The 14,252-nt window shown below is 39.3% G+C and overlaps 1 protein-coding gene across 5 annotated transcripts; it reads left to right on the forward strand.

The window, feature by feature from the left end:
• Positions 1–1,550: 1,550 nt before the first annotated feature.
• LOC139764622 (uncharacterized) lies at positions 1,551–9,321 on the forward strand. Of its 5 annotated transcripts, none has more exons than XM_071691470.1 (3): positions 1,551–1,675; positions 7,313–7,455; positions 8,011–9,321. In XM_071691470.1, the coding sequence occupies exons 1-3, from the start codon at positions 1,572–1,574 to the stop codon at positions 8,088–8,090; spliced, it is 327 nt and encodes a 108-aa protein (XP_071547571.1). In that variant the 5' UTR covers positions 1,551–1,571; the 3' UTR covers positions 8,091–9,321. The 5 variants fall into 5 exon arrangements, 1 of the variants encoding a protein (XP_071547571.1); XR_011716426.1 differs by lacking the exon at positions 1,551–1,675 and adding an exon at positions 4,148–4,283 and having other exon boundaries at positions 7,327–7,455; XR_011716423.1 differs by lacking the exon at positions 1,551–1,675 and adding an exon at positions 4,156–4,283.
• The last annotated feature ends 4,931 nt before the right edge of the window (positions 9,322–14,252 follow it).

Here is a 14,252-nt window from a genome sequence, read left to right on the forward strand (position 1 = left end):
AAGATTTTGGTCTGTTTGCTATTCATAAACACTAAATAAACCTTCATTGCCTTCCCATTATAATTACAAAACACATAAACAAGGCAAAGGTTAGAATATATGACTGGTTGATGTGTATGGATGAGTCCAAAATGTTTGGTTAACCAAACTACATGTGAAGCTAAAGTGTTTATTTATTGAAACTATACACAGAATATATGAATGTGGCTGAATTATATGGTGGTAGCAAATATGTGTAGTTTTGTACAAGTTTTATTTTTAAGGGCAGAGTATAATGATAACTGAAATATGACAGAGGTGAGACTAATGATGGTGAGTCAGCTTTTTTTTGCGCCAAAGTGTAGAGTTGAGCTTGAAGTATAAGGATGAGGCAAGTTTTTGACAGCTTGTCATCCCTTGTGTATCATATCATTTCCGTTCACTCTGTCTTGAGCATTCCTTACACCCTTCTGCATGTTTTGGCCTGAACTTTCAAAGTATCTTTCATTCCATCCTACCTCCTCCTCCTACGTTTCTTTCTTTTCGTTGTTCCCCTACTCCTGACTTAGATACCCTCTCATCATCCTTTCCTCACTCGTCCTCTGTATATGGCCAAACCTTATAGTTCACTCTTCAGCTCTCAAACATATTCCTCGTACTACAACCTCTCTCTCTCTCTTTACCATATTATTTCTTATTTAATCAACCCATCTCACACCTCGTATTTTCCTCAAGTATTTCATTTCCAACACATCCACCCCATTTACATTTTTATCAAAGGCCCACCCCTTGCATCAGTATGGCACTAATGGGACTTCTATACCATCAAACATACTCATCTTTGCCCTTAAAGACAGTGACTTCTCTTTGCACTCATTGCTCCCCTAATTTTTATTTTCTTCAGCTTCCATTGCTCCATTTACTGCCATATCCTCTCTTAGGTATCTAAAATCTCTTAGGTATCTAAGTCTATTCACACTCACTCCAAATATCAGGTCTCAGTCCATCTATGTATCTATATCTCTGATGCCCATTCCCTTTCGGAACTCCTTCAAGGGGGTGGCCACTGCAAAACTCTCCATAACTGTTGAACTCCAGGACTGCTTCTTAGCCTTTACTGCTTTATCCTTAATAGGCCAGTGGCAGAAGGCAACTCTAGTGCAGTGTTTTCAGAGGCTTATACCCCGATGTTTCTATCAACTATTACTACGTAATTTGTCAACCTAATATTCCCGCTCAATGTTACAACCTACTACTACGTAATGCTCCTACCTACTACTACCTTATGATCCCACCTAAAGCTTATTTCTAACATTCCTACCTACTACTTCTATCTATTACCCCTACCAATTTGCCAAAAGGCAGGGCTAGCACAGAGCACTTACCACATAAATATCTAGAGTTATGAAGAATGAGTTGTGTGGGTTGAGTATAGTCAACTTATTTGTGACAAGGAGAGACTGTATGTGTGTGGACAGAATCCTGTCCCAGCAATACTAGGCCCAATAACTTTGCTTTTATTGACATTTACTCCCAACTTTCTCTTTTCACATACTCTCCCAAACTCAGACACCAGCTTTTGAAGTTTCTAAATGAATCTGCTGCCAGCACCAAGTCATCAGCAAATAACAAATGACAACTACCAGGCCTGTGCACCCCCAGCAGACTCCGTTCCTACTCCTCCATCCAAAAATAGGTAAGATAGCCATGATGACATCACTCACCCCTGCTGCAGACCCACCTTCACCTGAAGCCACTATTCATCTTCCTTTCTGTCTGTTTGCACATATGCCTTACTCTTATGATAAAAACTCAGTTCTTTTATTAGTTGTCCTCCTGCACTGTATATTTGTAGTACCTTCCACTGAGCAACTCTATCATATACTTTCTCTAAATTCATAAATGCCACATGCAAATCCTTGTTTCTCTTTCTCATACACATTCTTCAAAGCATTAACCTGATCCATACATCCTCTTCCACTTCTAAAACCACATTGTTTTTCCCCAGATACTCTCTGCATGCCACCACCCACATAGTCACCAATATCTCATACAGCTTACTAGGAACAGTCAACAAACTTATACTTCCATAATTCAAATACACCTTTGTCTCCCTTGCTGTTTTACAATGGCACTATATACAATGTGCCGATTCAAAGGTACATTACCGTGAACCATACATATTAAATTCTTGACTAAACACAACAACAAAACCACCTTTTCTTAATTTATCCTATGCCTTGCCACATTTCTTCATACTTAAGCTTTCACCAAGCCATTTGCCATGGCTCTAATTTCACATACCTCCCCAACCCAAACACATCTGCCATCCTATTGTCAAACACATTCTATAGTCCTTCAGATATTCATTTCATCTCTTTACCTCTGCCTGATTCCACGTCCTCATTTGCTGCCTTTATCGATGTTCCCTTGTTCTCTTGTTTTCTTACATTATCAACTTCGATACATTTTCTTATTCTCCCTGATGTTTGCTGATACTCATTCACCTTGAATTTTCATATGCTCTTTTTTCAGCCCTAGCTCTTTCCTCTTAACCTCCTGCTGTTTTTTTATTGTACATCACCCAGTCATTCACACTTCTTTCATGTAAGTAATCCTCATACACCTCTCTTCCTTTTCTTTAGCGACTTTTCTGCATTATACCACCACTCTTTATCCTGTCTCAGAAACTCACCTTTCACATTCCGCATTCCACACACTTCTCTCGCACATGTCAATACTGCTTCCCAAAATACCACCCATTTCTTATCTTCATTTTCTGTAACCTTTTGCCATTTATGGATGAAACGAAATTAGGAAGGTTGAGTATAAAATATGAGAGCAAAATGTAATGTTGACGACAAGCTGTATTAGTGAGATAAAGGTTTAGTAGCACTAGGATAACAGTATACAATTTAGGCCTCTATGTACAAAAAGGTTGAAAGTTCTTGATGTCTGCAAGGCTCTGCTCCAGCTGCATGTACCACTTACATTCGTTATAACTAAAGATAGAGAAAATATATCATAACTGTTGAAAGGACGATAAGTAGGATGCTCACAATCAGGACTATTTAGATTCCTAACATTCTTCACAGCAGGTGGTCTCTTTAAGCTTCAATTCTTTAACCCAGACACTCACGAACCCAGCTTACTATCAACCATTTTAGGCATAGCATACGACACACACGTGACATTCACTCCCCACACCACAAAATGATAAAACAAAAAACAATGAGTTTATTTTTGGGTGATGGTGGAAAGACTGTGTAATAGTGTTACACACATAAACCGGGTTTAAGGCCTCTAAAGTGGCTACAGCATAATTTATCCGGCTGAAAATATTTCTGTAGTGAATCGCTTAACCTCTAACGCTCATTTTCAGGCAATCCCTCCAGGTTAATATAATGACCAACATTTGAAAAGAAAATATATCAACGGGTTCATAACGTACAGAAATGTCATCTGGTAGTTTGTTTTACTTCGTGAGCATTTCCGCAGAGAGGGGCCAAGTGCTTGTTAGGTACGAGATGTCGGGAGGATGTTGATGGCTTGTCGTTGGCTTATATCCCCAGTGGGGGTGGATGTCCCATTGCTAACACAAGGTTACAGAAGTTCTGCTATAGTTAACTCATTAGACTCACGATGTGCAACACTTAAAGTAGTTATGCAACTTGGTAAGGTCGTCGGGTGGTTGGTTCTCCATGCACAGATTCCTGTTGGTGTGGGAAGCGTGTGTATTTAGCGGGGCCAAGGGTCTCTTTGTCATCTGGCAATCGCTTCAACAGTTCGTGCCGGTGAATTCATTACCTGATATCACCGCGAGAATGCGACAATACAGGAAACAGACAGGCAGAAGATATGAAGAACACGCTAGGAAGAGAGAGAGAGAAAGAAGGAAAATATATAATTTTTTCTTTTGGAAAACTGGTCCCGTAAATTGAATTTAACTTTAGTTTCAGTTTTAGGGAAATCGTTATTAAGAACGGATGCGTGATTGCTACATGAGGAAATAATGTCGAGCGACATTTTTATTGTTTAGTATGATTACGTGCAGGTTCTCGAAGTGGCGCAACCTTCTGTCTTCGACCCGTTGGACTGTGACGTTAAGGATCATAATTGTACTTGTCATATGGGGATTATGACGCATTCCTATCTAGAATTATTTCCACCTTGGATACGCGTTTGTCGGGCAATCTTATCAACGGGTATTATCGCTGAGGTAGACAACACTCTTTGAGGTCCCGATAACATTGTCGTGGCATTCGCTCCCGTGCACACCTCATTTTTGTTGCAGCCATTTACAGGTGAGGAGGAATCAATTTCCTTAGTGAAACAGGGTTAGTAAAGATGGCTATGACTATGAAGTCAGTGGTGCAAGGCAAGGGGAATTCCGCCAGGACCGAGCTGCCAGACGTATTTCCAGGATCGTTCAGCGGTCTGTGAGCCGTGAAACGTTACCCAGTGTTACTTTGTTACAAGATGTGTTATCTGAAATTCTACCTCTGTATGAGAAGAATATGACCTGAAAGATTTCAAATGCTACCCATGGATGACCAGATAAGTGGAAGGATAATGGTTATCGGATGTGTTATTGTCTCCATCGCAACAAACCACACCAAATAACTTAGAGATATGTAGGATTCAGACATGGAATACTTGCAAATGATTATTCCTCATTAGAAATCAGTTGTTAGTAGTGCTATCTAGACACAGCAATATGTACCTAGTTTCACCTTCAGTCTCCCACAACGATTTTACTGACGCTGTTTCAGATGTATGAAATTGTGGAATCTTGTTATCAGTTGTGGATTCGAATCAGGATATCACAAGGCCTAGAAGAATGTTTCTTTGAGAAATAAGTCAGATCTGATTTGCTTGTGATGTGTGCTGTACAGTACCGGCAGCTTTGAGGTACAGTGAAATCTTTCACCTTCATATATCTAAATTTTTGTGCCTGTGTTAAAATTGGTGTTCATGTTGTACAGGATGATGTTTCAGATTACAGTCTAGTATTCAAGGGTATACTTGAGTCAACATTTGTAAATCTAACATACCGAACTAGTCTAGAGTGGATGTACTGCTGTTATAGTTTTTGTTAGCAGAGACGGTACGGGCAGCTGAGGCCCTAATCAAGGCAGTCCAATATATATATCCTAGTCTAAGCACGTATCCATTTCGTCGACCAATCCCTAAGGGTGGATGAACAGCTGGGTTGACTGTGGACCGACTGCCGCAAAGGATTCGAACCTCGACCTTGGGCGGCCCGTGAATGCGTCACGGTCGGAAACGTTAACCATTTTACCATGGGAGTTACAGTGAATACAAGTTGCAAGGATATCCTGAAAGATGATAAGGGTAATTGCTTTTTTCAATACTTTTATGCAAAACGTTTTGAGCTGACAGTATAGCCAAAGAACCAATGAGGCTCATATCACTTTGTAGAATTACAATCATCTATCTATCTATCTATCTATCTATCTATATATATATATATATATATATATATATATATATATATATATATATATATATATATATAGCGAGGTTAGAATAATGACCACCACATACGATTTTCGGTTATACTCGTGTGTCTTGAATGTAATGTGTATATGGATATAAGCATATATGTTTTAAGAAATTTACTGCCGTATTGCTTAACCAAATTGTATTAAGTAGTGAACAACTTTAACCTCAAGTTTATATAAAAATTCAGAGGATCATTGTACGCAGAAACAAATTCTAGTCCGAAGTCCAAACATCTGGATGTTTCCCAGGGGCTGAATGGCGTCTATTGGTTGAACCTACGTTATGTGACTGTCTTGATTACGCCACGAGTTTCATGTCATACTCTACAAATTATCATAGCTATGTATAGTTGTTCGAATCAATCGTGTCGTGATAAAAAGTTATTTTAAAGATAAAATTGTTAATATTTAGACTGATTATAATGAAATTGATAATGGTAGACCTTAAGCACTGTATTGGAGAGCCTTACACGTCTGTCAAGATATCAAATTCTTCATCACGGCCTGTCCGTGAAATAAGTCAATTTTTTTCCACCGTTCCCTTGTTTTTCCATTCTCCTAGTTGCTTAAATCTGTTCATTTTCCTTATATGCTGCCTTATTCATTCGGCAATCGCTCTTTTGTTCAAGTTTAATTTCACAGATAAGGATTTCTGGCGCGCAGCACTTATTGGGAAGATTACTTCCAGGCTAAATTAGTACAGGAGTGTCTCCGACTCTGGTGTTTGCAATGTATGTTTGTGTGTGTGTGTGTGTGTGTGTGTGTGTGTGTAATGAATTACCTGTTTGTACGAAACAGTGAGGAAGGTCTTCACTTGTGAGGCCTAGTCTCTTGAACTTCCTTTACTATCATGCAACTTTTTAAAGTGTATGATGTCCCGATTTTCTGTTGTGAAACTCAGTTTATTCCTGTGTGTCCGCGCGTCGTGTGATGTGTGTGTGTGTGTGTGTGCGTTCTTTTCCTGGTAGCTCACTTATGGTAAGATATACCAACAAACAAGTTACACTATTTCTTTGAATATAATGGTTTTTTCTTGATGATCCAGTATCTTACTTTTCTTTCTTGCAAACAGATTGTACGTATTTAGTTTTGTACTGAAAAAAGTTCTGATGATCCACCTTGTTCACAGTTATCTGATTTGTAAAACTGAAATCACAAATGTGGAATGAACACAGACTTTCTACAGTCATAGGTGACAGTTGGAAGGTATCTGAAACAACTAAGTTACGCTCGGCACCGAAGATAAAGAAACACTAGCTAATGGTTTCGATATCGAACGCCGATTTCCACATCTGGACATTTATATTTGGTGTAAAAGGAAAAGATGATCCCCTATGCAGTGGTGCTAATCCTTATCTATGTATTATGTCTTAAAAGATAATCTAGCTATTTATGTAACACTAAAGCACAGTGATACGAGGACTTTGATAATGATGGGCCTAGACTCTAAGGTAGGGAACCTTGAGTGAAACAGTGTGATGACCCTTGGGTATGACAGACCTTACACTCAGGTCTAACCCTTACGAACCAGGTTAAAAGGCCAGACCATCTTAAAAAAGGGTCGTATGGTCGTGCTCAAGGGGGTTAAGATGCGATCACCGGAAGATTTGTCCCACACACCCCAACAACGATTTTATAAGTTATATTTCACCCCTTAACCTATCCTAACTTAACCTAACCTAGCCTAAAACATTTGAAAGGGAAATGGAATCTGTAGGTGATCTTCAATATTTTCCAAACAAATCGTCTTAACATTAAACAACTAATCCTCTATGTTTTTCCAACAATAAGTGATTTCTCACTACTAGTTCCTCTGAGGCAGTGATGTCAAGGGCTTGGCTGACGACGATTTCCATGGTGATGATGTTAGCTATCAGTGTGGCTGTGGTCGGAGGGCGGGCCGTCCCGGTTACGCTGGAGAAGGATGCAGAATTAGACCTTCGATGTATTTGTGAGTATTGTGATTATATATATATATATATATATATATATATATATATATATATATATATATATATATACATCTGATCACCTATTTCCAATGTACGAGGAGGGAGTTTTGCTTGAGCATCATGAAATGAATATTAAGGAATCCATTGTCTTCAGTGTTCTTAGGAGCATACAGGGATCTGTCAGCCTTCGTGTACTGACGAGGAAATTAACAGGTGACGTTTTTAAAACAGTGAATAGATGACCTCCTTATGGACGTTTACCTGACGCCCTGAGAACGTATAGATGACGTCCTTTCTAACGTTTACCTGAGAATGTATAAATGATGTCCCTACTGACCTTCTTGGGAACGTAGAAAGGACGTCCCTACTGACATTTAACCGACGTCATAAGAACGTATAGATGACTCCCCTGCTGACGTATGCCCAACGTTTGAGAACGTAATAAATGACGTCCCCGTTGACGTTTACCTGACGTCCTGCAAACGTATAGATGATGTCCCTGCTGATATGTAGATGATGTCAATGTAATGTTTTTTTTTCTGTTGACGTTTCAGTGTGCCCTGGAAGCTGTCCTACGTGCTACTTGCTTGACCCCAGTGGAACGTGTAGGCCAATCTTTGGGTGCCAGGCTTAGCCATCTCTAGCCTTCTCATCTATCGAATCTATCTATCTATCTGTCTAACCCTCTGCTCATTGATTTTTTATGTTTATCTGATCTTTCAGTTTGCTTTACCTTATCTCTCGAGTTATTCCCCTATCTATTTTTATTGTCTATTTCCCCAGCTATCTTTCTGTCTGTTTGTCTCTCTGTCTATCGACTTCTTCCACTATTTATTTCCCTATTTGGGATTTCCTCCATTATTCTTGAGCTTCATTTCTGCTGTTCTTTTCTCTCCTACGTCAGCATTCCTTGCTATAGGGTTAGCTTTATATTTCTTCCAACTCTCCCCTACATCTACGAGGAGGATAGGTCTACAGTCTCATCGCCGTTACGGACAGGACTACTTCACTGTCCGTGCTTCTACGATCACGTACTACAGACGAGACGGCCTAGTATTTTTGGTCCGTGTCTATATGACCATGTACACTTCCATACAACTTCTGGTATCTGTGGCACGCATAATGACCACGGTATTGCCCGTGTCCACGTAGCTACGGACAAGAACACACGATGGTACGGACAAGCTCCACGAACGAAGACTTTGACTTGACCATTGTGGGTTAGGCCAAAGCTCTATTTCATCCTATTCAAGAATCCTACCTTACTTGCTTAAAGTGTTATCAAAAAACCAAGTGACGGTAAAGACTGTACCTTATCACATATGTACATCATGTGTAACAAAAAATTAATCTAGATTAGCATAAGTTACCAGCAAGTCATTTAATGAAATTGAATTTTAGATCATGATAACATGTCGCCTCATTTTCCGTTGAATAGTATTGTACTAAAACACAATACACCAGGTTTAAGATCTGTACTGTTATCTTGCTGTGATTATGTTCTAAATCCATACTGTTTTACCATGTCATAGACAAGTATGCTCTAGATTTGTATAGATGAAATGTTACTGATTCAGTTATGGAAATCTTGCATCTGCAAATGTCTGCTGGATAGTTTAGGTGTTTTCTTACATAATGTGTTCAGGGTTATTTTATTTCATATTTTTATTTTTTTGATAGATACAAGTTTGCAGAGCAAGTAAAGTATGTGTTTACCAAATTAACCGAATATATATATATATATATATATATATATATATATATATATATATATATATATATATATATATATATATATATATATATATATATATAATATGGTAAGGCAGACGATATGATAATTACACGAAAGTGCACTTGAGAACTTATCGTGTTTCATTTTCCTCGTGGTTATCAGCGGATACTAAATCACGCTCACCGCTGTGAGCTAATGCAATATATATATATATATATATATATATATATATATATATATATATATATATATATATATATATATATATATATATATATATATATATATATATATACATATATATATATATATATATATATATATATATATATATATATATATATATATATATGGTTGGCTGTTGTTTACAATCGGTAGCACTTTGTTGCTCTTGTTGCCACAGTCTGTTACAGTTGTTGACTGTCTGTAACCCTGTCACTATCATCCAGACGTGTCACTGAGTAACTGTTATTGCCACAGTGAGCAACACTTCCTGTTGTTGTAACTGTAACACCATGTTATCGTTGTCACAGTCTGTAACACCGTTTTATTGTTATATTCTGTAACGCTGTTACTGTTTTTGTCTCATAGTTCGTGTTAGTGTCAACCTGTAACACCGTGTCACTCTTGCCATCAGTGATGAACAGAGTGTTACTGATGTCACAGTCCACCACGTGACTGTTATCACAGTTTATAACACCGTGTCTTTCTTGTTTCCACAGTCTGTAATAACATGTTGCTGTTGTTGTCAAAGCCTGTATAACCGTTATACCAGTTGTCATGGTCTGTAATACCGTTTCAGTGTTACTTTCAGTCTGTAAAGCCATTTTACTGATTTCAGTTAGTGTTTGTCAGTCTGTTACTTCGTGTCACTGCTGGTTAGTCTGTAACATCTTAACCACAAGATGTAATACCATGATAGGTGTAGAGCAGCTGACTGTCACACACACACACACACAAACAAACACCGAAAGAAATGTGAAGTACTGAGGATGGGTCACAGTGACAGAAGACCCCAACATGAACATTGTCTAACAGGAAATTAGCTCCGGGAATCTGTCACAACGGGATTTCAGGGTCGACATAGCCCCTAACCTTACGCCAGAGTCCCACATTAGAAGAAATGTAAAGAAGACAAACTGTCTCTGCTGGTTGATATTAGAGCAGAATTCATGAAATATTCAGCATGCTGTTCGCATCCTACGTCAGGCCAAAACAGAATATGCTTGTCAAGTTTGCTTGCTGCATCATAACACACACACACACGGCACTGGGTGTGTAGTACTTGACTTTTGTCAGTCAGTACTGTGAAGTGACTAACAATGAAAAGGTAGGAATATTTTCATTTTCTTTCGCAGTTTGTCATTTTTTTTGGTTTGGATTTATTTAGGAAAATACGATATCTTTAGTCACATAAGATACTGGATTTTGAATTTTCTAGTACCAGTATGATCAAAGGATTCTTTGTGAATTTATCCCCAGTTAGTAGCTCAAGGTAGTCCTGCCTGTTGTAAGCTATACCGGAAAAAAAAAAATGTTTTTGATTCATAAAAGTTACCCCTACCCATTAGCTAGAAGGGGGTACTTACACAAAATAGTTTATGGTATATTTTGACGAGATGTCCATAGCCGGCCTGTCCCAGCGCCACCTTCAAGCTCGGACCTGCTCCTCCTCCTCCTCCTCCTCCCACAACTGAATTCACATCACGTCAGACAGATTGTCCAGGAAGCAAACCCACCTCACCGTGCCACCAGGTATCTTGCACGATTTTAGGATACCCTCTCACAGAACTGTCTAATGCTTCCGACATTACCTGTTCTCCGATGTCCGCGGAACGCATGTTAGAATTATTATTGGTTCAGAATCAAGTACAGAAATGAGAAATTTAAGATTAGTTTCAATGCCATAAGTGCGATAGTTAGTTTATCTTGCTGATAGCTAAGCAGATTTATATACAAAGATGATATATTACGTAAGGACATTTATAGTGGAATAGTATGCATGGCGTGAGGAAATAAATAGTAAAAAGGACATATGTAATACAAGGACATGCACAGTTTAAGGACCTATTGGACAACTGGATAACCTCGACGAGCCCTTGAGGCTTCATGTTATTCGAGTATCATGTTATGTTGTGTAATGTTATGGTCAACTTTCGGGTTCCAACCTTGCCCCAAGTAAACGGCAGATTACGGTATAACTCTCGAGCCTCCCTCCACAGGCACGTAGACATTACACTAACACGTACTCGACTGGATATCAGCCCCACATTTCCATGTACTATGTAGGACCGTAGCCCCAACACTACCACGATGCATGATAAGTCTACTATGTCGCATTACGCAGAAACACCGACCTCACTGTTTTCGCCAGTCAGCCAAACGAACAAACCCATAATCAAAGCGAGACTTGCTCTGATATGCTTTTCATATCCTCTGACAGTATAACACACACACACACACACACACACACACACACATACGTGCAGACACTCTCCCAAACACACACCATCACAGGGGTGCCGAGGAGGGCGGTAGCAACAGGCCTAAACCGCAACAAGTGGTTCTCAAGGTTGGAGGGTAACGACCATCACAAGGCCACGAAAATACCTCTTAAGAAGCTGCTATGTAATCCTCCCACCGACTTTGTTGATAAAACTGGTTAAATTAGACGTCCCGACATAGGCAGACATAAGCGCTCTCTTATTAACCCATTAGGTGGGGCTGGACCACGACTCAACTCATCACCTCATGAGTATGACGACATACTTTGGTGCTGTAAGCGTGAAAATTTTCATTAACGTACATACTTGAGATACTTAGGAGAAGAACGAGAGCTTGGCTGATAAGGAGAGATAAAATGAGTCGGATTCAAATGTTTTAGGGGCAACCTTGAATTGCCATTTCCTGAAATAAAAGGAAGAAGAAGAAGACCAAATTAACCTCTTAAGCACAACGGCGCAGCTCGAATATGATGGTCTTTGACCTGATTCATCAGAGTTTGGTCATAGTCCAAATCATCATACATAAGTATCCTACTGTTGTGTTCTGGGGTCATACTGTGATGCTCACAGGGATTAAGGTTTGCATTTTTTCCTAGCTGACTTGGCACTTGAAAAAGATGTTCGAAATGACATGAATTAGCAATAAATGCGAAGCCTATGCGCGTCACTGATGTGCTGTCTCATAAGGAACGGAACGCCAGCAAAGACCCTTAAAACCAGCCAGCGTTGAATGACTAACCTTACAGTCGGCAACAATGGATCCCATCGCTGGTGCTTCATAACATCACTCGAACAGAGGTAGCACTAATCGTCACCACTGATTTGGTATGGCACAACGTCGTGAGACAAGAATTTGCTGTTTCACCAGAGGGCATAACGAAACGCTAGGCAAAGAAGCTTGTTAGAGAAGACGTGAAGAAGGGCTGATATAGTTTAATGGTGGTAGATGGCTGGAACAGAATAAGCAACAAAACTCAAAGCCAGCAGAAACCCTCCCCTTACTACACAAATAGATAACTACATCACGAGGAATAATAAAGGTTCAGCAAAGGAGAATGTGCTAAGAAAAGAAAAGGTACAGTGAGTTAGGATCAGGCTAAGTATTGGATAGGAGGTAGGAAGCAATCAAGAGCAATTTGCTAAACTTATTATATAAAAACCGAAAGCTTGAATAAATGGCAGTGCGCCAAAGGGCAATGTTGTTACAGTTCTTATGAGCATATCAATGAATGAGTGAATACTTTATCGTAAGTACAGGAAGACCACCATATGTAAGGACTGAAATATTCAAACAATGGCGAATGATTTACAGTGTGTTAAGGTAGGATGATCCGTGCTACAGTGCTGGTAAAAAGATACATAAGGCAAGGCATATGGAGTGTTTTCATAATTGTGCAGTAGGGTGGAACAGGTGGTTTAATGCTGTTATTTTAGGACAGTTTGGTTTGGCAGATGGGAGCGAGCGGTTAATGTAGGTAAATATGGTAACGCAGAGTTAAGACTTATCATGGTATCACACGTTAGGACGAATAGATCAATGCTTTGAAAGGTACAGCATGAAAAAGATGGAAATGCTATAATCTTGGTTTATTATACGAAATGTGAATAGGTCTAGCATGAAAGTCGATAACAATTTCAGTGGTGAAAAGAACAGCCAAGGAATAGACATCTCTGTTACACAGTACTCTTTATAATAAAAGAGTCATCTGTGTTAGCCAGTGTTCGTGATAATACTTTAACAATAAGTTCCTACATATCAATGTTCCAGTCCCTGAGCAGTGTTGCCCTTATCCCGCCGGCGCGAGAGAGGACGTTGCCTTTGACGGTTGGTCGAGCGGCGCCACCAGCCTCGACACCGACATCCTACATGAGCAACACAGCCTTAATACCTAAGGTCTTTCATTTTACAAAATTCTGTTTTTGTTCTGTCGTAAGTGCACACAGTGACAAATGTGGATGGCTGTGTACTGAGACCGTCGCTTTTAACCTGTTGGTATGGTACTTAAAATTCAGCTGAAACATAACCATTCAACATTTCTATCCATTTCTGTTGCCTTAAGTAGACTTAAGTTCAATGACGGTAAACTCAACATTTAGATTCCTAGGCCAATTCAGTAATAAGATCAGAATACAAGAGGGGATATGGACAGCTGTACAGCCTGCTTTGCTACGCTATCAAGGTAATGCTCTTGTTCAGTATATAACACACTACCAAAACAATGCATGTTGCCACTTGCCAGTAATAACGTGTATTACTGTAAGGAAAGCCAAAGAAAAGTTTACTCTGCAGTATTTACAGAACAAACGTTCATTCTACTTTTCTGCATTTATGTAACCGCAGTAAAACCTGGTTACTCGGTAAATCAGTTACTCTAAAAGACTAATGTTCCATGTCAATTAGGTGTTTTAAGGAGTGTCCTTTTACAGTACAGATTACGGAAATGTTGTGTCATCTTTCTACAGTGGAAAGTAAACTGTAATCCCATTCGCAAAACTGGAAGTTACCGAGAGAACGAACTTCGTCCCGCCCGACCTTTTGTGGCGGATGATCAATAAG

Source organism: Panulirus ornatus, chromosome 50 (assembly GCF_036320965.1).
Source record: "Panulirus ornatus isolate Po-2019 chromosome 50, ASM3632096v1, whole genome shotgun sequence".
NCBI classification, from domain to species: domain Eukaryota; kingdom Metazoa; phylum Arthropoda; class Malacostraca; order Decapoda; family Palinuridae; genus Panulirus; species Panulirus ornatus.